Source organism: Phaseolus vulgaris, chromosome 10 (genome assembly GCF_051622355.1).
Source record: "Phaseolus vulgaris cultivar YP4 chromosome 10, ASM5162235v1, whole genome shotgun sequence".
In the NCBI taxonomy this organism is placed as follows: Eukaryota; Viridiplantae; Streptophyta; class Magnoliopsida; order Fabales; family Fabaceae; genus Phaseolus; species Phaseolus vulgaris.
In genome coordinates this window covers 20752162-20774874 of record NC_143507.1, presented here as the reverse complement: position 1 = coordinate 20774874, position 22713 = coordinate 20752162, and the positions used below count along the sequence as shown (strand labels likewise).

Here is a 22713-nt window from a genome sequence, read left to right as displayed (position 1 = left end):
TCTCAAAGGATCTTGTGATTGGGCTGCCAAAACTCAAGTTTGAGAGGGATCACATTTGTGAAGCATGCCAAAAAGGGAAACTAGTGAAAAGTTCTTTCAAAATTAAAAATGTTGTTTCTTCTTTGAGACCTCTTGAACTTCTTCACATGGATCTTTTTAGACCCTCAAGAACTATGAGTCTTGGTGGAAATTATTATGCTCTTGTTATTGTTGATGATTTTTCTAGGTACACTTGGACTCTTTTCTTGGAATCAAAGAGTGATGCCTTTGTTGCATTCAAAAAGCTAGCAAGAAGACTACAAAACACAAAGAACAGCAACATAGGTTCTATAAGGAGTGATCATGGAGGAGAATTTCAGAATGAGAAGTTTAGCAAATTCTGTGAGAAGTTGGGAATTCTGCACAATTTCTCTTCCCCAAGAACACCACAGCAAAATGGAGCGGTAGAGAGGAAGAACAGGTCTCTTGAAGAGTTAGCAAGGACATGCTTAGTGAATCATCTCTTCCTAAGTAATTTTGGGCAGATGCAGTGAGCACCTCATGTTATGTGATGAATAGGGTACTTATAAGGCCCATTTTGAAGAAAACTCCATATGAACTCTTCAATGGAAGGAAGCCTAACATCAGTCATCTCAAAGTCTTTGGCTGCAGCTGTTTCGTTCTCAACAATGGAAAAGAAAACTTGGGAAAATTTGATGAGAAAGCGGACCTCGGTATCTTCATTGGTTATTCACTCACAAGTCATGCATATAGAGTATACAACAAGAGGTTGATGACTGTAGAATAATTAATTCACGTTGTCTTTGATGAGGTAGATCGCAGAATCAATCAAATCCCAAAGACCAGTGCTGAGGAAGATGAACAAAGCATCAGTTTGGAGAAGTTGGAAATCTGTGCAGAAAAATAACCGGTTGATTCGCAGAAACAACCGATTGAAATTCTGCAACAGAGTGAGCTGCCCAAGGAGTGGAGGATTCCTAGAGATCTGTCAGTGGATAACATAATAGGGCAGATAAAGGAAGGTGTCTCCACACGTAGCTCCATCTCAAACTTCTGCAGGCACACAGCTTTTGTCTCTCAAATTGAACCAAAGTCAATTGAGGAAGATCTCAAGGATGAGAAGTGGGTTGAAGCTATGCATGAAGAGCTGAATCAGTTTGCAAGGAATGAGGTATGGTTTCTTGTCCCTAAAACTAATGAAATGAATATTATTGGTTCGAAATGGGTTTTCAGGAACAAGCTAGATGAGGATGGTGTGATCACAAGAAACAAAGCAAGGCTAGTTGCCAAGGGCTACAATAAAGAGGAGAGCATAGATTATGGTGAGACCTTTGCTCCTGTTGCTAGATTGGAGGTTGTGAGGCTGCTGCTGGCTTTTGAATGTATGAGTGGTTTTAAACTCTTCCAAATGGATGTCAAGAGTGCTTTCTTAAATGGCTACATCAATGAGGAAGTCTATGTAGATCAACCACCGAGCTTTGAAGATCATAAGTATCCCAACCATGTCTTCAAGTTGAAGAAAGCTTTGTATGGACTGAAACAAGCTCCAAGGCAGTGGTATGAGAGGCTTAGCAACTTTCTGCTATCTCATGGTTATGAAAGAGGAATGGTAGACAAGACTCTCTTCATCAAGAAGTCAAATGCAGAAATAATTCTTGTGCAAATCTATGTTGATGATATCATCTTTGGTGCTACACAAGATAGATTGTGTGAAGAATTTGTGGCTGCAATGAAAGGTGAGTTTGAAATGTCTATGATGGGAGAACTATCTTTCTTTCTTGGATTGCAGGTTAAGCAAACAAAGGATGGGATCTTCTTAAGTCAATCAAAGTATTGCAATGAGATTCTCAAGAAATTTGAAATGGAGAGTTGTAAAGAAGCAAACACTCCAATGCCATCAAGCTGTTACATGGATGCGGATGCTGCTGGAAAGAGTGTAGATCAAACAAAATACAGAGGATTGATTCGATCTTTGCTATATCTAACAGCTAGTAGGCCGGACATCATGTTTGCGGTGTATCTATGTGCAAGATATCAAGCAAATCCTAAAGAGTCCCACTTCAAAGCTGCAAAAAGAATTCTGAAATATCTCAAAGGAACATCATCTGTAGGATTATGGTATCCTTCTCACTCCCCAATTCATTTCATTGGTTATTCAGATTCTGACTTTGCAGGTTGCAAGCTAGATAGAAAGAGCACAAGTGGCACTTGCCACCTTTTTGGCTAAAGCCTAATCTCATGGCATAGCAAGAAGCAAGCATGTGTTGCTCTCTCTACTGCTGAGGCTGAATATATAGCTGTTGGTAGCTGCTGTGCACAAATCCTGTGGCTCAAACAACAACTTGCAGACTTTGGATTACAAATCAGCAAGGTTCCTTTGATGTGTGATAACACAAGTGACATCAATCTTACCAAAAATCAGATTCAGCACTCAAGGACCAAACATATGTTGAACCAAGTGGTGTTCAATGTTTTGAAGAATCCAAATCCTTTGAAGGATGTTGAAGCCTCTGCTTTGCTTGGTGTTGCTGTGCTGGTTTAAGCTTTGTTCTGGGGTAGTTTAATGTTGTAATCCACCCTTAGATTAAATCTCAAGCAATTAGCATCTCAATCTTTATCAAAGTAAAATGTTTTTCAAACTAAGTTGAAACAACCGATTGTTTTGTCGAAACAACCGATTGTTTACACTTAGGTGTTTGGAGAAAGTTTGAAAACTGTTTTTGAATGGTGAAATCTGTAAGTAACAAAACAACCGATTGATTCGAGGAAACAACCGATTGTTTGTTTTGAAACCATAACAGAAAAACTGTTTTCTTTGACTGAGCTTTAAATGCTTTAACTGAATACGCTCCAGTCATTAAATGCTTTGACCAATCTATTTTGAATAAGATTTGATAACAAACTATATCCTTGAATATATTCTGAAAAACCGTTTTTAAGGATTAAGAATCTTGAGACAAAGTTTTTTAACTAAGAGTTTTTCAAAGAGTTCTGAGATTGCTTAAGAGTTGAGAGATTGATCAAGGTGCTGGAATAGGATTCTACTTGTATTGATTTCAGATATTCATCTGTAACAAGTGTAATCTTTGTAAACTGCAGAACAATTCGTTTGTATGTTTTGCTGAGATTGGTTGTTTGTTCTTGAGGTGTTCAAGATCAGCAATCTTAGTGTTGGCCAAGGAGAGCGTGTTTCTTGAGGTTTTCAAGGTCATTCTCTTGGTTGTGGTGTAAGTGATCAAGTGGTGATTGCTTAGTGGATATCCTCAGGGTTTCTGAGAAGACTGGATGTAGCTCTGGTTTGGAGTGAACCAGTATAAACAACTGTGTACAATCTCTCTATCCCTAACTCTGTAATTTCAGTTTGTTTGTTGTTTGCTGGTATAAACAACCGATTGTTTCGAAGAAACAACCGATTGTTTTTTTTTTCTAGTATTACAGTTTTTGCTTGCTGTTTTGGCTAACTGAATTGCTGAATCAATTGGTTTCTGAAATAAATTCATTCTAGCTTAGAAAATTTTGCGAAAACCCCTTTAAACAATTCACCCCCCTCTAGTTTAAAGCCATCTTTTCTAACAACATATTGAGATAAGGCATCATTTCATCAGGGATCTTGTAAACAATGGGAACTGTGAAGTGAAGTTTGTGGAGACCAAACTGCAGTTAGCTGACATCTTCACAAAGCCTTTACCAAAAGAGAGGTTTTTCTTCTTAAGAAATGAGTTAGGTATCCTTGATCTTAATAATCTCTCCTAAATCTGTTTTTTTATACATGCTAAAGTCTATCTGTGAAGACAAATAGGGGGAGAATTAATTGGTTCTTGTATATCTTTATCTGATATTGTATAAATTGTTAAAAATCTCTGATATGAAAGTGTTTTCTGCTGTTGCTGATAGAAACAACCGATTGTTTCGTGTAAACAACCGATTGTTTATCATGTTCTATGCTTTGAATGAGTAATAAACTAACTTGTTGCTGTAAGAAGCTTTGGACAGTATAAATGCTATTTTTTGCAGAAACTCCTTCAGATTCAATCAGAACGAACACAAGCACCAGGGATTTGTCTTCATCAAATAGGAGGAGATTGTTGAACCAAGTGGTGTTCAAGTTTTGAAGAATCCAAATCCTTTGAAGGATGTTGAAGCCTTGACTGTGCTTGGTGTTGCTGTGCTGGTTTAGTATAGTTCTGGGGTAGTTTGGATGTTGTAATCCACCCTTTGATTAAATCTAAAGCATAAGCATCTCAATCTTTGTGAAAGTAAAATGTTTTCAAACTAAGTTAAAACAACCGATTGTTTATACTTAGGTGTTTTGAGAAAAAGATTGAAAACTGTTTTTAAAATGGTTAAACTGTTAAGTACCAAAACAACTGATTGATTCGATGAAACAACCGATTGTTTGTTTTGGGACCATAATAAAAAAACTGTTTTATCTTTGACTGAGCTTTAAATGATTTAACTACTTACGCTCCAGTCATTAAATGCTTTGACCAATCTTTTAATGCAATTTAAGAGTTTGTTAAGATTTGATAACAAACTATATCTTTGAATATATTCAGAAAAACAGATTTGACAATTAATCTTTGACAAGTTTTTGCTAAGAGTTTTTGAGTTTTTCAAAGAGCTGAGATTGCTAAGAGTTTGTGATTGATAAAAGTGTATGGAATAGGATTCTGCTTGTATTGATTTCAGATTATCTTCTGTAACAAGTGTAATCCTTGTACTCTGTTAAACAAGTTTCGTTTCTGCGTTTGCTGAGATTGGCTGTGTGTTCTTGAGGGGATCAAGATCAGCAATCTTAATGTTGGTGTGTTGGCCAAGAAGAGTGTGTGTCTTGAGGTGTTTAAGGTCATTCTCTTGGTTGTTGTGTAAGTGATCAAGGTGTGATTGCTTAGTGGATTTCCTCAGGGTTTCTGAGAAGACTGGATGTAGCTCTGGGTTTGGAGTGAACCAGTATAAACAACTGTGTACAATCTCTCTATCCCTATCTCTTTATATTCAGTTTTGTTATTTGATAACTGGTATAAACAACCGATTGTTTCGGTAAAACAACCAATTGTTTTTCCAGTGTTGTGCTTTTGCTTTATGTTTTGAAAAACTGAATTCTTAATCAAGGTTTTATTGAAATATTTTCATTCTAGGCTTAAAAGTTTACGAAAATCTTTCTTAAACAATTCACCCCCCCCCCCCCTCTCGTTTAAGGCCATACATTCTAACAATCGCAACTTGGACACCTTGAGCCAACTAAAGATGCTGACCCCGCCTCAGTTCTTTGTTGCCCGGATTTTGTTGGTAGACCTCTTTTACTAGAGGCACAATTGTCTTTGGAGACACCATGCCTTCTCAATTGTTTTAAATAGTTTGCAGACTCTAGATCTACAGGTGACATAATGGTTGCAAAACACAAACGAATTAAGCACCTCGTCATCATAATGAATAAAACCGTGTACAAAAGAAGTTTATATACCAGTAAAATTCGTCCACCTCTTGGACGACTCGTACAACGCTACCAACTCCCGAGTAGGTAACTTATTCTAAAGTTGGTAGAGCACACACAAAAAATCTTTGTCCTAAAGAATCATCGAAGACCTCGTTAGGGAGACATATCTCATCGGGGATTGGGTCCAATGAAAAGGAAATTTGGTTTTCCCTTCTGCGTCATAAAAAAAGGGTTGCCATCCGGCTCCACAAAAATTTTGAAGTATTTTTCTTTGAAGTGTTTATACGACGAAGTTTAAGGTGCAAAGCGAATACTCCCTGGTCGACTTGTCAAAGAGAGCCAACTCAATGGAGTACTGAGACGGGAGTTATAATAAAATAAAAAAGATTGAGGAGTGGGTTGTAGCTTAAAAATATCACAGAGGATTCTAAACGCTTGAAAAGTCGCCCAAGAATTGGGATGTAATTGGATCGGCGCAATGTTGAGAATCCGAAGGACCCCCATCGTGAAATCATTAAACGGCAGGGTAATGTGTAAATAATTAAAAAAAGGTATTATATACTAAAAAGAAATAATGTGGAGCGTCTTCCCGACTGTGGCAAACATGATCGATGTGGTTGCAACTATCGACTACCACCGCATCCGAGGGAGAGTCGGGCTTTAAGATGGACACTTTATAAATAAAAACCCATATAAAGCATTTGGGCCCCTGAAGCAAGTAGCGACATCCAAGATGCGTGGATCGACCCACTCGTAGCTCGAACAGTTTGACGTAGGGTCGACCGCATGGTCCAAGCCACTCACGTCTCCCGCACCGCCAGATGCGGTGCTGGTAGGTTCAGAAGACTCTATATTAAAAATAATATCGAAAAGATCGATAGCAGAAGACATTACTAACCTTTTTGAAAAAAATGTGAAAGAAAGCTTGAAGACTCGGAGCAAACTAAGTGAACTCTATTGCACAGTGATAAAGTGGTAAACCTCACTTCATTCAAATGTGGTTCTATTTATAGAAATCCAAATAGGAAGAGATTGGAGTGTAACCCACTCGACATCGTTAGATCAACACTCATCCAATGGCTCATGCCACTCAGCATCTAAAACGTCACTAATCCTCAATCGTTAGATCTCTCCGATTGAACAATGCTTACCTAACGACGGTTTTTTGAAAAAGCATGTGTCACATCTCTGACAAGCATTAATTATGCCCCAACAAACACATCTCCCCTCGGGAAGTCCAATGGTTATTTTATGACTCTTCGAAAATTAATTTCTTCAAGCCTGGGTGCAAGTGTACCGGTCGGTACCGAACGAGTCAGTCTCGGCGTAGGTGACCAACCTCCCGAGTCAAAGGATACCTCAAGACATGCAATAAATGACATATTACAATAACAGTTAATGAGTCCTAATTCGTATCCTGAAATACGTGGAAAGTATCTCCAACAAATTAGTTACAAACTGATTAACTGAAAGATGGCACAACTATTCTTAAGATATTATAACATACCTATATACCAATATATCTCCCTATTATTCAGGGATCGTGAGGCAAATCAACAAATAACTGAAATTCGACCCATCATAACAAGAGTCCATGACCAATACTATAAATAAACTCTTTGTGGAGGTATAAGGTACGCTTTTATCAATTACCAACATACATTCTTTACACATACTTACTTGATCGTCAGAGTGTCTTTTTCAAGTCAATCCCGACCAAACATCAACATTTGTGAAAAAAAAACTCAGAGGAAATAATCAAAAGATCACCAACACATCAACAATTATACGACATGTCCCAGATACTATCTAAGTACTCTTTACCTATTCCATAAATTAAAGTTTATCTATCTTACATAAACTAAAGTTTGTCTATCTTGATTTTTACCCATCAATTAGCGTAACAAATTCATCCATCAATTTAGCAACTTAAGTGTAACAAATCAAAACGCATTAACGACTTAAAAAGATGAAGCCAACAATACCTATTTTGATACTTCTAATACTAATCCACATCCTCGTAAGCCTATAATTTTGATTGTTACGTGATGATTTTCACAAAATTATATCAGCCACATAACTTGAAGAAGTACTTTCCCTTACAAAAGAAAGGATAATAAAAGGATTGAAAATTTTATTTTGACATCGAAAAAGTAAAGAAGATATAATTGATAACCTATTATAATAATATAGTAATATTTTAAATTAAAAAATAAATTAAATATAATTAAAATATTAATTTATTTAATTGTTATAAGTGAATATTTTCACTATTTACAATGTCAATCTATCACCATCCTACCCTACCCTTAAATATCTTAATGTATAAGTCTCTTTTTAGTTGTAGAATCTAGAAATGTGGGGATAGCCTCAATTCCCAAGATCTATTTCTAGTACAACATTCTAGTTCATGTAAGGTGTGTGACACGATTGGTAGGACCATGTTGTGGTTTGGTATGTGAAATGCAAGCCATATAAGACTTTCTACATAAAAATAATACTTTTACATCCTTATAAAAAAAATACACTCATTTGAAAACTAACCTTTTATAATATAATAATATATATTAAATTTAAATTAAAAAAATAAATATAATTAAAATATTACTATTTTGAGTTGTGAAATAAATGTATTTACTATTTAATAATGATAAACTTTCACCATTTTTTTAATATCATAATGATAAAAACTCTCTGCAAATCATGACACATAAATACCTGCAAAATGGAACAATTCTCAAACTAAGGTTTCCTAGTGGATCTTTTTAGAATCGTCTTAGTATAATCAGAGCAATGAATAAGTTGCTTTTAGTTGGGCGCTTATGAGCCATTTTTAGGGTTGGGTGCATAAAAAACTCTTGTCATTATTATTTTTAAATAATTAAATTCTTTATTTAATTTATTTTTTCCTTAAATGTTGTACCGATCAGGTAGTCGGAAGTGATGACGTGGTAGCAAGCGATAATATAGGCGTGTTGAGCGGAACACCTGGCTGACAGAAGGGAAGTACATCGGGAAGTCTGTGTAGTCGCCAATCGTTGAGTTGGCGTTCTCCGATCTATAGCATGTATAACCGGCGGTCACCAGGCTTGTGACATGGTCGCCGTATGTGAAGTTTAGGTGATCAAGTGGTTAGAGACCGCCTAAAGGGGGACATCGCTGAAAGATCAGGAAGGCTTGCTTCAGGCTTTCAAGGGGTACAAGTACGAAGGATGAGGTTATCAGATGATCATTCCCTGGCCAGAGGTCGAGGCAAGGGAGCAGTTTACCAGAACATACACGATGTGCAAGTGAAGCAGATCGTGGCAGCGGCAGGCGAGACCACAGAGAAGGTGTGCATGGTGACACCCCGTACTCGCCGCTTAAGGGGTCGCGCTCCAAGGAAGCTGTAGTTACTCCTCGCATGGGTAACTTAGTCGAATAGCTTGAAGAGTAGAAGTAACGCTCAAGTGGAGAGGGATCCAGATGGTGACACGTGTACAGTTGGATGTGAGCCACGTGTCCAGAGGTGTAACCGTCAGGAGAGAGAAATGCTCAGGTATATAAGGAACTCTTAACAGATTTTGAGGTACGTTTTCCAGAACACTTGAGTACGCTGAGAGAATACTTGCACGGTTCCTTGAGTTCAGATTTTCTTCTCTTAGTATTTGGTGATTCCGTCACTGACTTGAGCGTCGGAGCGCGATCGGCCGCAGCGGCGCCATTCTGTGTCTTTGTTTTCTTCAGGTTCTTGCAAGGAATTGAGACGTGAAGATCGAAGGCTAACGTGGTGCGAAGCTGATCGAGAGAGGATACCTTTGACGTGGCAAGACTCTTGCACTCGAGTCAACCGGCAGGATCAAATGTAATAGTTAAAAGAATATCTTAAACTTATATTTTAAAAATATTCAACACATTAAAATTTTTATATTTTATCTATATAAAATTTAGTTAAGAAAATAAAAACTAGTCTTTAAGAAGAAATATAATCAAATAAAATTGAAATAATATTTAAAAAGTTGTTAAAATTTCCTTTAACTCGTAAATACTATCTGCATAATTTATATTAATTTTGAAAAAAAAATATTTACTGGTACAGTTTTTATTAAATGATTGGTAATTTTTAAAATAATTTGCTTGTATGTGGAATTTAAAATTAAAAAATAACTTGCTTGCACATCAAGTTTTCCATAAAAATAATAATAAATAATAAATAAAATAAAATAATAATATATTGAAAATAAGGTAAAGGAGTGTTGAAGATTACGTATTCCCACCTGAAACCAAATTAATTAACTGAATATTAAAGTACTAATACAATATTATTAAAAAATCTAAATTGTCGATCTCTTCCTTCATTTTTTTATTCTCTCTTTACACATTCTTTCAAAAGATAAATTATCTTTTTTTTTTCACTTATATTACCGTCTTCATAGTTTCAACGTTAACGTTATAAAAGTTGTACCTGAGTGGAGAGATGGGACCCAGGCACGGTCGGTTGACGTAGTGTAACTGCTGACGTGTTGATCTTCTTCTCCTTCGGTCGTTCCTTCTTGGTGTCTCCTTCGGTCGGGCGGGGGAGGGTACCTGCGAAGGCACTCCGACGCTCAAGTAAGTATGAGATTCTAAGTATGGTTTAGCAAGTGAATGAAAACGTACCTTTCTCTGGCTTGAGCACCGTATTTATAGGATTGCCTAATGGGCTTTCTACCCCTTGGACTCAGGGTGGTTATGGATAGGTCTTACCAATCGTGCTCCGGAATACCCGGGGAACATATCTTCTTTAAACGCGTATTCCTTATTCTTCGGAGGTGTATCTTAACCACCTTAGTTTTGTCACACGCCCTCACATTTTTTATGCGTTCGGTCGGTCGGCCACGTTCGTCCGGTGCAGTCGTAATGATTGTTGTGCCTTTCGAGGTGTCAGGCATTAAATGTAACGGAATGACGGGACGTTCGCTTTTTTTCGAAGACGGCGGAGATGGATCCGGCGGTGTGGATTAAATGACGTTTCGACTTCCGGCTGATATGGGTCGTAGGATGAGCGGGAATCTAACGGATGAGGGTGAGAGGGAAATGCTATAAATAGCGTCCCCAGTTGTAGAGAGACCACGTTTCCTTGAGTTCGGCATCCGAGTTGCTCCGATTACCGAGTCCACTTTGCGAGTTGTTGCGCTGTACGAACCATAGTTGCCGACCGGGGTGTTAATTTGTGAACGAAAGGTTAGTTATGTCTCAACTTTCTTCAAATAGAGTAGGTAGTAGGGAGTCGAGTGAGAGTGTGGAGTCATCGTCCGGAAGTGACGAAAGTACGAGTGGGTCCATGGGTCCGAGCTATGAGTGGGTAGATATTAGTGTTAGGAATATACCCACTGTTTTTAAGAAACCGGACGACCTGGATAAAGTGATAGCTAGGGCCCTTGTCGTGCGGTCGGATTTACCTTCAGATATTCTTATTGCCGAAATATGTGGGTATACCGACCGTGTCTGTCATGGAAGGGAGAACGCTCCGGTAGATTTCTTTTACGTTTATAGTACGTTATTCACTGATTTGAAAGTGACGTTGTCGTTCGATGAGTTCACGATGGACGTGCTACGGTTTCTCAACCTAGCTCCAACCCAACTTCATCCGAACTCATGGGCGTGCATGCAGGCCTTCCGAATGGTGTGTCAACTTTTTGACTTGACGCCCAGAGCGGAAGTGTTTTTATTTTATTATAACACACATTCGTCCAACCCGGTAAGTTGGGTGTCATTGACCAGCCGTCCGGGGAGTGTGCGTTTTGCGGCCTTCACCACGTCCTACAAGAACTTCAAGGAACGATATTTCAAGATATTTGTGGAGCCGGACGGCCGAGAATATTTTTATAATGATGATGTTACCAAGTTTCCGTTCCATTGGACCCAAAATCCGACTGTGCTTAACACGAGTTCCCGTACGGCCCTGTCGGCTTTGGATAAGGCCGTTATGGTGGTGTTTGACCAACTCCCTCACAAGTTACCTACGAGGGAGATAATTTCGTTATATGCGTCGTCCGATCCCTGGGCGGATTTTATTGGTATGTGATTGTAAATTTGGTTTGATTGAATAACTTCATTAATAGTGTTTAATTCCTGTGTGTTTTGCAGAAATCATGAGTCGGGCGGACGCTTCTTTGCATGAGTATATGAACAAGTTGCGCCAGAGTAGGGATGGTCAGTCGGCCTCTGTCGACGCGGCCGGGGCGTTGGCGGCCGTTCCGTCTACAACGGTTCCTGCGGCGGGGGCCTCAGCTGCTGCGAAGAAAAGGGGTCGGCCCCCGAAGGGAAATCAGGACGGCCGAGCTGGGCCATCCCGAACGACCTCTGAGCCAACGCTGTTGGCGGTCGGCCTGGACATAGCGGCCCACCTGCAGGCGGAGCTGACCCCGAAGAGAATGAGATTTTTGCCACCATCCCTACAACTAAACTGATGGTGGAAACATTAGAGTTACAAAGTCGGGCGCTTATGGCCAGCCGGACGGTGGTTGAAGAGCTCGAGAGAGTGACGACCGTTACCATACCCCGGTTAAAGAAAGATGTGACCGAGGCCACCCAAGCCACCAAGATGTCGACCGAGAAGGCCGAGAGGTTGAAGGTCCAGTTGGAGGAGAAGCAGACGGCCTTAAAAGCGCAAGAGGAACTCACGAAGAGTCTTGAGGCGCAATTGAAAGGAGGAGCCGACCGGGAGGAGGCTTTGAAAGCGGAAGTGGCCAAGTGTCACGACTTCATGCTTCGCATTAGCGAAGAATACTTCCGGTTGGGCATCCAACAAGTGGCTTGTCTGCACGGTGCGCCACTGGAGGACGACCGGTATGACATTGAGAAAATGGTGGTCGATGGAAAACTTGTGCCGACCAACCCTGGCGATATGTATGAGGAGGTTGAGGCGGAGACTCCGGGACCACAGCCGGACGCCTCGTTTGAAGAATTAATGAATATCCCATAGATAATTGCTGGACCCGGCATGTGGGCATCGTACAATGATGGTTTTATTTTGGATGTAATATTTGATTGTTGATCAACCGAATTGGTATTTTTGAACCTTGTTTGTTTGTTGTAAGTATATTTTATTAATTGGGATGCTGGACGAGGCGTAGTTGATTTCGTTAGCAATAATGCGAATGCCGAACGAGGTCTGGATGATTCTAATAACGTTAAAAGTAGTAAGTTAATCCTGATGCCGAACGAGGCATAAATAATTGTGATTTCGTTAAAGTAATAAGTTAATTCTGATGCCGAACAAGGCATAAATAATTCTGATGCCGAACGGGGCATAAATAATTTCGATTACGTTAAAGAAATGAGTTAATTCTGATGCCGAGCAACGCATAAGTAATTCTGATGCCGAACGAGACATAAATAATTCCGATTACGTTAAAGTAATGATAGTTTTGATGCCGAACGAGGCATAAATAATTCCGATTACGTTAAAGTAATGATAGTTCTGATGCCGAACGAGGCATAAATAATTCTGAATAATTATGATGCCGAACGAGGCATAAACAATTTCGATTACGTTAAAGTAATGATAGTTCTGATGCCGAACGAGGCATAAATAATTCTGAATAATTCTGATGCCGAACGAGGCATAAATAATTCCGATTACGTTAAAGTAATGATAGTTCTGATGTCGAACGAGGCATAAATAATTCTGAATAATTCTGATGCCGAACGAGGCATAAATAATTCTGATTACGTTAAGGTAATGATAATTTGAGTGTTGAATGAGGCATAGATTGAGTAATAAAAGGAATAGGAGACTTGGATTTCAATTTATAGTGCCTCGTTAAAACCTTCTCGGTCGTAAACCCTCCTTAGGGAAAAACCGATCGAGCAAGGAAAGAGTACACTTTTATTATTAAGTTCAACTGTAATAAAATTTGAGATGCGTGGCATTCCACGTTTTCGGTATGTCCTTCCCAGATAAATGTTCTAAGTAATAGGCTCCACCAGCTGCCATATCTGCTATGCAGAACGGTCCTTCCCAATTGCTAGAGAACTTGCCTCCTTCCTTCCTGGCACTACTCCGCATTCGCCATACTAAGTCGCCTTTGTGGAACAGTCTCGGTTTGACCTTGGAGTTGTATCGTCTGGCCGCCCGAATTTTGCATGCTTCTTCTCTAATTCTACACTTGTCCCGAAGTTCGTTGATGAGATCGAGGCCGACCGAGAGACTTTCCTTGTTTAGATCAAGATCAAGGGTTTGTCGGCGGAGAGAAGGTTCTCCAATCTCGACGGGAATCATAGCTTCAGTGCCATATGTGAGGTTGTATGGCGTTTCTTGTGTAGTCGTCTGAGGAGTACAGCGATATGCCCATAAGTCCTCTAAGAGTTCTTCAGTCCAGTTACCCTTTGCTGGGCCGAGACGTTTCTTCAGTTCGTTCAGGATGACCTTGTTTGCAGCTTCTGCTTGTCCATTTGTTTGCGGATGTTCGACTGAACTGGCGATGTGTTTGATGTGGAGTTTCTCGTAAAATTCAGCTAACGTCCGGTCGGTGAATTGCCGACCGTTATCGGTGATGATGATCTGTGGAAGCCCGAAGCGGCAAACGATATTTTTCCATACGAAATTTTGAACATTGCGGGCGGTGATCGCAGTCAGAGGTTCGGCTTCGATCCACTTGGTGAAGTAATCAATGCCGACCAGTAAGAATTTACACTGGCCTTTACCGAGGGCGAAAGGGCCAATGATGTCCATACCCCATTGGACGAACGGCCAAGGTGATAACATAAAATGAAGTTCCTCAGGTTTTTGATGGGACAAAGTGCCAAACTCTTGGCATTTAAGACATTTTTGGACGAAATTGGTGCAGTCGCCTTGGACGGTCGGCCAGTAGTACTCGGCCCGGAATACTTTGGCAGCCATTGTTCGTGCGCCGGAGTGAGTTCCGCAAATTCCTCCGTGCAACTCTTGGACGACATAGGAAGCTTGGCCGGGTGTCAAACATTTAAGGAGTGGTCGGGTATAACCTCGGCGATAAAGGTCGTGGCCAATTAAGAAAAAACGGGCGGCCTGCAGTTTCATGGTTTTTTCGCCGAGAGGACTACATGTGCCGTCGAGTAAATATTGCTTAATTGGGGTAATCCAAGTAGATTCCGCGTCGGTCGTTAGGCATTCCTGTAGGTCGATGCTTGGGCGTGCAAGCGTAACATGGATGACCAACCTATGCATTCCCTTACACTTCGTGGTTGCCAACCGGGACAAGGCGTCTGCACGATTATTGTGATCGCGTCGAACGTGTTGCATGGAAATTTCAGAAAAGGTGCTCATCGACTGTTTGACTAAGTGATAGTATCGCTGTAAAAAGATTTCTCGGACTTCATATTCTTCATTAAGTTGACCGATGACTAGCCTGGAATCACTTTTACAAATTAACTTAGTGATTTCCAATTCTTGAGCGAGGCGTAGACCGGCTAAAATGGCTTCATATTCGGCCTGATTGTTTGAAGTTTTGAAGTCGAATTTTAGGGCTTGCTCGATGACAATCTCGCCGGGGCCTTCCAAAACGACTCCAGCGCCGCACGACCTTTCGTTGGAGGAGCCGTCCACGTATAGGATCCACGATGAGTGTTCAGTCTCGGCTGAGGAAGGAGTGAGTTCGGCTGCGAAATCAGCAAGAGCTTGTGACTTGATGGCTCCTCGTGGTTGGTACTGAATATGGAATTCGGATAGTTCTATCGTCCATCCGATCATTCGTCCGGCTAAATTTGGCTTAGTGAGAATCTTAACAATGGGGTAATTTGTCCGAACAATAATACGATGATTTTGAAAATACATACGCATTCGTCGGGCGGTAATGATGAGAGCCATAGCTACCTTTTCGATCGTTTGGTATCGGATTTCGGCGCCATGGAGGGCGCGGCTGACGAAATAAACTGGCCGTTCTTCAAAATTAATTTCTTGTACTAAGACGGAACTGACGGCTTCGTGTGAAACGGCGAGGTAGACTATAATGGGTTCTCGGGCGTCCAGTTTCTGGATGACCGGCGGGGAAGATAGAAAAGTTTTCAATTGGAGGAAAATTTCCTCGCATTCGGCCGACCACTCAAAGCGGGATGCTTTTTTCAATAATCGGACGATGGGTCTCGTTCGTTCTGCAAGTTTAGGAACAAATCTGGATAGGGCGGTGAGTCGGCCGATGAGTCTCTGAATTTCCTGAATGGAGTTAGGACTTCTCATTTCGGAAATAGCTTTACATTTCTCAGGGTTAGCTTCTATGCCTCTATGGGTCAGCATAAAACCTAAGAACTTCCCCCCCCTCGACGCCAAACGCACACTTGTCAGGATTGAGTCGCATCTGGTGCTGGCGGAGGGCCTGAAAAACTTCTTTTAGGTCAACAATATGTTGCTTGCATGAGTCCGACTTGACAACAATGTCATCGACATAGACTTCAACATTCCTGCCGATCATGTCGTGGAATACATGGTCCATTAGTCTTTGATAAGTGGCCCCGACATTTTTGAGTCCGAAGGGCATAACTTCATAGTAGAAATTATCGGAATCAGTCATGAAGGCTGTCTTCTTTCGGTCGGCCGGGTGCATTTGGATTTGATTATAACCTGAGTAGGCATCAAGGAAGCTGAGGATGTGATGTCCGGCTGCCCCATCAACGAGACGATCAATGGTAGGCAGAGGGTAAGAGTCTTTTGGGCATGCCTTATTGAGGTCCGTGTAGTCAACGCACATTCGCCATTTTCCGTTTGCTTTCTTTACCATAACTACGTTGGCTAGCCATGTGGTGTAATGGGCTTTCCGAATGAATCCAGCTTGTAACAATTTATCGGCTTCGTCACGTGCGGCTTGGCGTTGGCTCACTTTTCAAACTTGCGACATAACATTCTCTAGCGGTTTTTTGATCGACATGGATTGTTGCAATGTCGTTATTTGCCGAAGGGAATTTCATGGCTAAGTGTGGGGTGGAAACAATGGCTTTCAATCTGTTGATGGACGGACGACCGAGTAGGATGTTGTAGGAAGTTTGGGCGTTCACCAGAAGATATCGTACGTTTATTGTTTTGTGGAGACCGTCTTCCTCACTAAAGGTTGTATATAAGTCTATATACCCCTTAGTGTCGACCCGTTCACCTGAGAACCCTACAATTTGTTCGTTATAGGGTTGAATATCTGATTCTGGGATGCGCATTTTCTTGAAGATTTCCCAGTATAATATGTCGACCGAGCTACCTTGGTCGACCAAAGTCTTGGCAATCGCGAACTTGTCAATTTCCACGGTGATTACCATAGGGTCGTCCTGGGCTGGATCTATGGCTGTGAAGTCGTCGTCAGTGAAAGTGATCGGAGGTATGTGTGGACGCCTCCTCGTGGTAGCATGAGCGGACTGGATGTCCCGGAGATGTTTCTTTCGGGCGGAATTTGAGCACCCGCCACCGGCAAAGCCCCCGGCTATGTAATTTGCTTCGTGGTTCGGTTCGCCCAAGGTAACGGGTCCAGCAATCATGTTGTTGACTTCGCGGACTCGTTGGCGAGGGCGGGCGTTTCGGTCGGGACTTGTGCTGCGGGCGCGTGTACGCCGAACGGGGCTTTCACTGCGTTTCCGCGAAGCCTGGCTATGGTCAGTTCGGCGTTTGTAATCGTTACGGTATGACCGGTCGACACCACGGGATGGACGGTCGGTACTCCGTGGTGGGGATCTTGAATTCCTTGTCCTCTTGACGAACTGCCGCAAATGGCCAGCCTGGATGAGCTCTTCGATTTTGTCCTTCAACGCTTGACATCCTTCGGTCGTGTGACCGAAATTCCGATGGTACTGACAACGCTTAGCAGTATCTGCATTCGGTGGTGTTTGATACTGTTTTAGTGTCGGAATTAAATCCGTTTGCAGTGCTTCATCTAGGGCACGTCCCCTCGGAACAGTTAAAGGGGTGTAACTGTTAAACCTGGGGATTCGGCCTCCTCTGCTACGGTCGGACCTTGGGGTGGTTCGAACGGTCCGTTCGGTCTCGAATTCCCTTTCTTTGCTCGAGGTTTGATCTTTGAGGACTCCGGATCCGACGGCTTTGAACCGTTGGTGATAGTCAATGTGTTCCTCAATTTGCATGAATTTGGTTGCCCGAGTTCGAAGATCTTCCTTGTCTTGAGGCGGCTTTTTGATGAGACTTTCGGTAAAACGGCTCGGCCGGATGGCCGAAACTAAATGGTGTAACGCGACTTCCTGTTTGAGCCCTCGGATATTCATGCATGCCTTGTTGAATCTATCTAAAAAGGTTCTGAGAGATTCACCTTTTTCTTGTTGTACCGCTAGGAGAGACATGGAGGACATGTGATGCGGTCGGCTGGTGGCATATTGAGTGGAGAATTTCGCGGCTAGGATGTCAAAGTCGTCAATGGAGTTCGGAGGTAGCTCTGTAAACCAGGTAAGAGGTTCTCCCTGAAGCGACGTGGGGAATACTTTACACCACACATTATTATCTGTGGTATACAAAGTCATTTGCGTCTTGTAAACATTTAAATGCTCGTCCGGGTCGGTCGAGCCGTCATAGAGTTTAATGGCGAGGCCTCTCCATTTGTCAGGAAGTGGTGTGGTGATGATTTCGTCTGTAAAAGGATGACCCCTTTTACTTGACTTTCTTTCGACTGTTTCAGCTCTGGAAGCAAGATTGGTGTCGGTCGGTGTAGGTATGCGAGAGGCGGTTCGATCGGCCATATGGGATTGGCCTTCTCGTTCGGGATTATCGACCTGTCGCTGGAGTCGTGCATTCTGCTCTCTCAATAAGGCGATTTCTTCCTCTTGGCGGCGTCTATTCTCTTCCTGTTGACGACGGTCTTCCATCCCCTTTTGCCGCAGTTCCTCCATCTGAGTTTGGAGGGTTTGAATCATAGTCATCTGTTCTGCCATAGCGTCGTTGTTGTTCCTTGTCGCAACCATTATAGCTTTAAAAATTGAAATTTTGCCTCGGCCCCACGGTGGGCGCCAATTGTACCTGAGTGGAGAGATGGGGCCAGGCACGGTCGGTTGACGTAGTGTAACTGCTGACGTGTTGATCTTCTTCTCCTTCGGTCGGTCGTTCCTTCTTGGTGTCTCCTTCGGTTGGGCGGGGGAGGGTACCTGCGAAGGCACTCCGACGCTCAAGTAAGTATGAGATTCTAAGTGTGGCTTAGCAAGTGAATGAAAACGTACCTTTCTCTGGCTTGAGCACCGTATTTATAGGATTGCCTAATGGGCTTTCTACCCCTTGGGCTCAGGGTGGTTATGGATAGGTCTTACCAATCGTGCTCCGGAATACCCGGGGAACATATCTTCTTTAAACGCGTATTCCTTATTCTTCGGAGGTGGATCTTAACCACCTTAGTTTTGTCACACGCCCTCACATTTATTATGCGTTCGGTCGGTCGGCCACGTTCGTCCGGTGCCTGCCGGTACAAAAGTTTAATTTAAATTTTTTATATTAATCTTAATAAACTTACGCATATTTTATTAAATTTTTATTCATTTTATGTTATATACTGTTTTATTTTATTTTTTTATAATTTACCATTTAATTTATTTTTAATAATGCATTGTTATTTTTTATTTTTAATAATGCATTGTTACAATTTTATTATTTAGTTTATTTTTTATTTAATTAAATTTTAAGTCTTTCATAAATTAAGATATTTTCAATTGAATTTTTAGTAAAAAAAAATTATTTATTAAGTATGCAAAAAAATTATATTTTTTTTAATTTAGTCTCCATTATTTAAGTTTTTATTTATTATGCATAATAGTTGTTATATTATCGCATTGGCTTAGTTGTCTCCACTCGTGTTAAAAGATATGAAGTTTTATAATTAATGTAAAATGATATGGCGATTAATATAAAATGACAAATAATTTTTATTTTTTTCATTAAAAATGTGTTAAATAACAAGATACTATCATGGTCACCTAAATTAATAGTGATGATTATGACGGTGTCACTTTGTTATAGGAGATGATATGAAGGTCATCAAACGATCTCCTTATCCAATATTTTTTTAATAAAAGTCACTTGTCATTTATATTAATAATAATTAAATTTTATGTTAAGTACAAAATCTCATATTTCTTAACACTTGTATATAGGTAAGCAATATGATAGAGTAAAAAAGAAAAATATATAATTACCTTTTTAGTCCCTATATTAAGGGTTGATAGACAATTTGGTCTATTGGTTTTTTACAAAATTAATTTCGTCTCAAGATTGAGTAAAAAACATGTAATTTGGTCTCTCCTGTTAAATTAACATGAACGACGTTAACTAAAGATGATGTGACACGTTCAGTGGTACTGTTATGCACGGGTGGACTCCACGTGTAATTCAACATCCTTCTCTTCCCTTCATCCATTCTCCCCCATCAAAGCCTTGTCTTCACCCTCACCCAAACCCATTCTCTCCCCTTTAGTCAAACTCATTTACCTCATTTCCATTGTCTCTAGCATTTCTAGTTTAGTGGTGAAAAGGACAAAGCTGGAAATGAAATATCAAAATTATATTCGTAGGGGAGATCATGAATTGTTGTGTGTTAATGTGGGAGTTTTAGGAGCAGAAGAGATAGGGTAGTTGAGAAATTGGGAAAATTCTTCATGGAGTAAAACACATATGAAGAGATGTGCAAAGTGAGTGGGTGTGTGGGGTTGTCGTGGTCTAAGTTACACAAACTCATTTCCTTCATTCCCATTTTTTATTACATCAATTCCGCGAACACTACATGAAAACACTGTGTTGGTTCTAGAAAGTGGCAATGGAATTGTATTGGAATCTCTGCATAGAAACACTAAAGATGGTCTAATGTGGGAGGTCATCAAAGGTAGAGCTTTAAGGAACAAGGACATGGTTTTTGTTGTAGTGTTTAGAAAACTATAAATTAGATAATGGATACGCAATAACGAATTATCCTTAAGAATTCTTTGAATTTTTCGAATTCAAACAAAATATTTGCGCTTTGTAGAGGAAACAAATTGGAAAAATAAAATATAAAAAAATTGTGAATTTGTAAAAAGAACTCAAATTTGAACTAAAGAGAAATAATTGCTACAAAAGGAAAATAATGGCCGGAGACTTTGATAAAAGAAATAAAATTGCATGCTTTTTTACAAATATTGGAATGAAATTGATTTTTCTTTTAAAACCAGTAGACCAAATTGACAACAAGGACATGGTTGTTATTTTAGTGTTTAGAAAACTATAAATAGATAATGGATACCCTATAACGAATTATCCTTAAGAACCCCGTGAATTTTCCGAATTCAAACAAAATATTTGGGCTTTATAGAGGAAACAAATTGGAAAAACAAAATAAAAAAATCGTGAATTCGTAATAGAACTCAAATTTCAGCTAAGAGAAATAATTGCTACAAAAGGAAAATAATTGGTGGAGACTGTGAATGGAGGAAAAAGATGAAGGGAAAGGGTTAAGAAGTTGGGTTGAGGGTCAACTCCACATGTGCATAATCGTGTTACTTAGTGTGCCACATAACATTTTTCATGTAAATTTGACAAAAGAAATAAAATTGCATGCTTTTTTACATACGTGGGACGAAATTGATTTTTTTTAAAACCACTAGACCAAATTAACTATTGACCTTTAATGTAGGTAGAGTTGAAAATACGGATTAGCTCGTCCTGTATTAGTCCACCCCACATAAGTGCTAGCTCGTGGGCCTGTGGGTTAGCCCACATAAGAAAATGTATATTTTTTATTAGGATGTTTTTTTTTTTGCATTCCATCAAATTTCTTCTTGTATCTCATCAATTTTGAAATTTAATATCCATAATATAAAAGTGAATTCAAGAAATGGAAATTTAGAAGAGAAAAAAATAATAATTCCAAACTAACATTTCCAAAACAACTATTTTACCTTTTGAAATTTGGAACAACTATTTTGGCTTCTAGAATTCGATTTTTGGAATTGATTGGGGTGGAGGAAGAAATTTGATGGAATGCTTAAAAAATAAACATTTTATTATTACGCGGCCCGCACCAAGTCCACACATATTACAGATAATGCGGGACAAATCTAAACGGGTTAGCAGGTCAAAGTGAGTTCGTCTCGCATTTTTTGTAACGAGTTACGGGTCGTCCCACACAATTCGCCTGACATTGTCTTTCATAAATGTATAGACTAAAAAGATAATTATGTAATTTTTATTATTAATAAAATGACGAGGTAAGATAACAATAATCACGTCACTCTTAGTGAGAAAAAGTTGAACTTCAAATATAAAAAACTCAACAGAACACATAAATTTAATATATCCAAAATTTACTAGAGACTTAAAATATAATTAAATTTGTATTTCTTTTATACATTTTATATTTATATGATTTTAATTATTTAAAGTGTGCACAAGTCCTTTCAATTATTTTATATTTTTTTATTTAATTTACTTTTAATTATATATTGATAATTTTTATTTATTATAAAAAAATAAATATTTAACGTTGTTAATAGCCAACGTTAATTAGTCAATAATCTCATACTTTAAAATCATGACAATAATTTATTAACTTCGATTTAGAAAGTCAACTCTAATTTTATATTCAATTTTTACTAAATCAGTTTTATATCGATCTAAACGCAGTGTTTGAAAAAGAAGAATGGAGTATTGTGAATGTTTGTATCATGATTTTGGAGGAGTGCCATTTTTGAGCTAGAAATTTATTGCTCAAAGAAATCAAAACAAATTAATATGACTTGGAAGCAACCTTGGTTTCCTTTTGTAAAATAAACATAGATGAATCCTGAACATGGCTTAGTTAGAGGAAGAAGAAATGTTAAATATGTTTTTTTTATTATAATATAATTATTCTTTTTAGTATAAAAATTAGATATTTATTATATTTATAATATGAAAATTATTAAAATAGATCACAGTAGATTATACTAACTTTTTTTTAACGTAAAAAACATATATTATACTATATTATAATATTCACATTAACAATAATGATCCACTTAATATGAAAAAAATCAAATACTAAATTTAAGTTTAACTTTATTTTTTAATATAAAATAAAAAAAATATATAAAAAGTTTAAAATATTTAAAAAATATATTATAACTAATATTTTTTTATATCAAAACTGAATCTTATAATTATAATAAATATTTATAATTAATATAAATGTGAATATTTATTTATAAATATTAATTATAATTATAATAAATATTTATAATTAATATAAATGTGAATATTTATTTATAAATATTAATTATAATTATAAGATCCAGTTTTAATATTAATTATAATATTTATATTAATATAATATTAATATTAATTAGAATATTAGTTA

The 22713-nt window shown here is 39.0% G+C and overlaps 1 protein-coding gene across 1 annotated transcript; it reads right to left on the bottom strand.

Annotated features, from left to right (window-relative positions):
* Window positions 1-13369: 13369 nt before the first annotated feature.
* LOC150024681 (uncharacterized) lies at window positions 13370-15248 on the bottom strand. Its single transcript, XM_090296094.1, has 2 exons — window positions 13512-15248; window positions 13370-13399 (listed from the first exon to the last, which is right to left on the bottom strand). Exons 1-2 carry the CDS (start codon window positions 15246-15248, stop codon window positions 13370-13372), a joined length of 1767 nt encoding a protein of 588 aa, XP_090152220.1.
* Between the last annotated feature and the right edge of the window lie 7465 nt (window positions 15249-22713).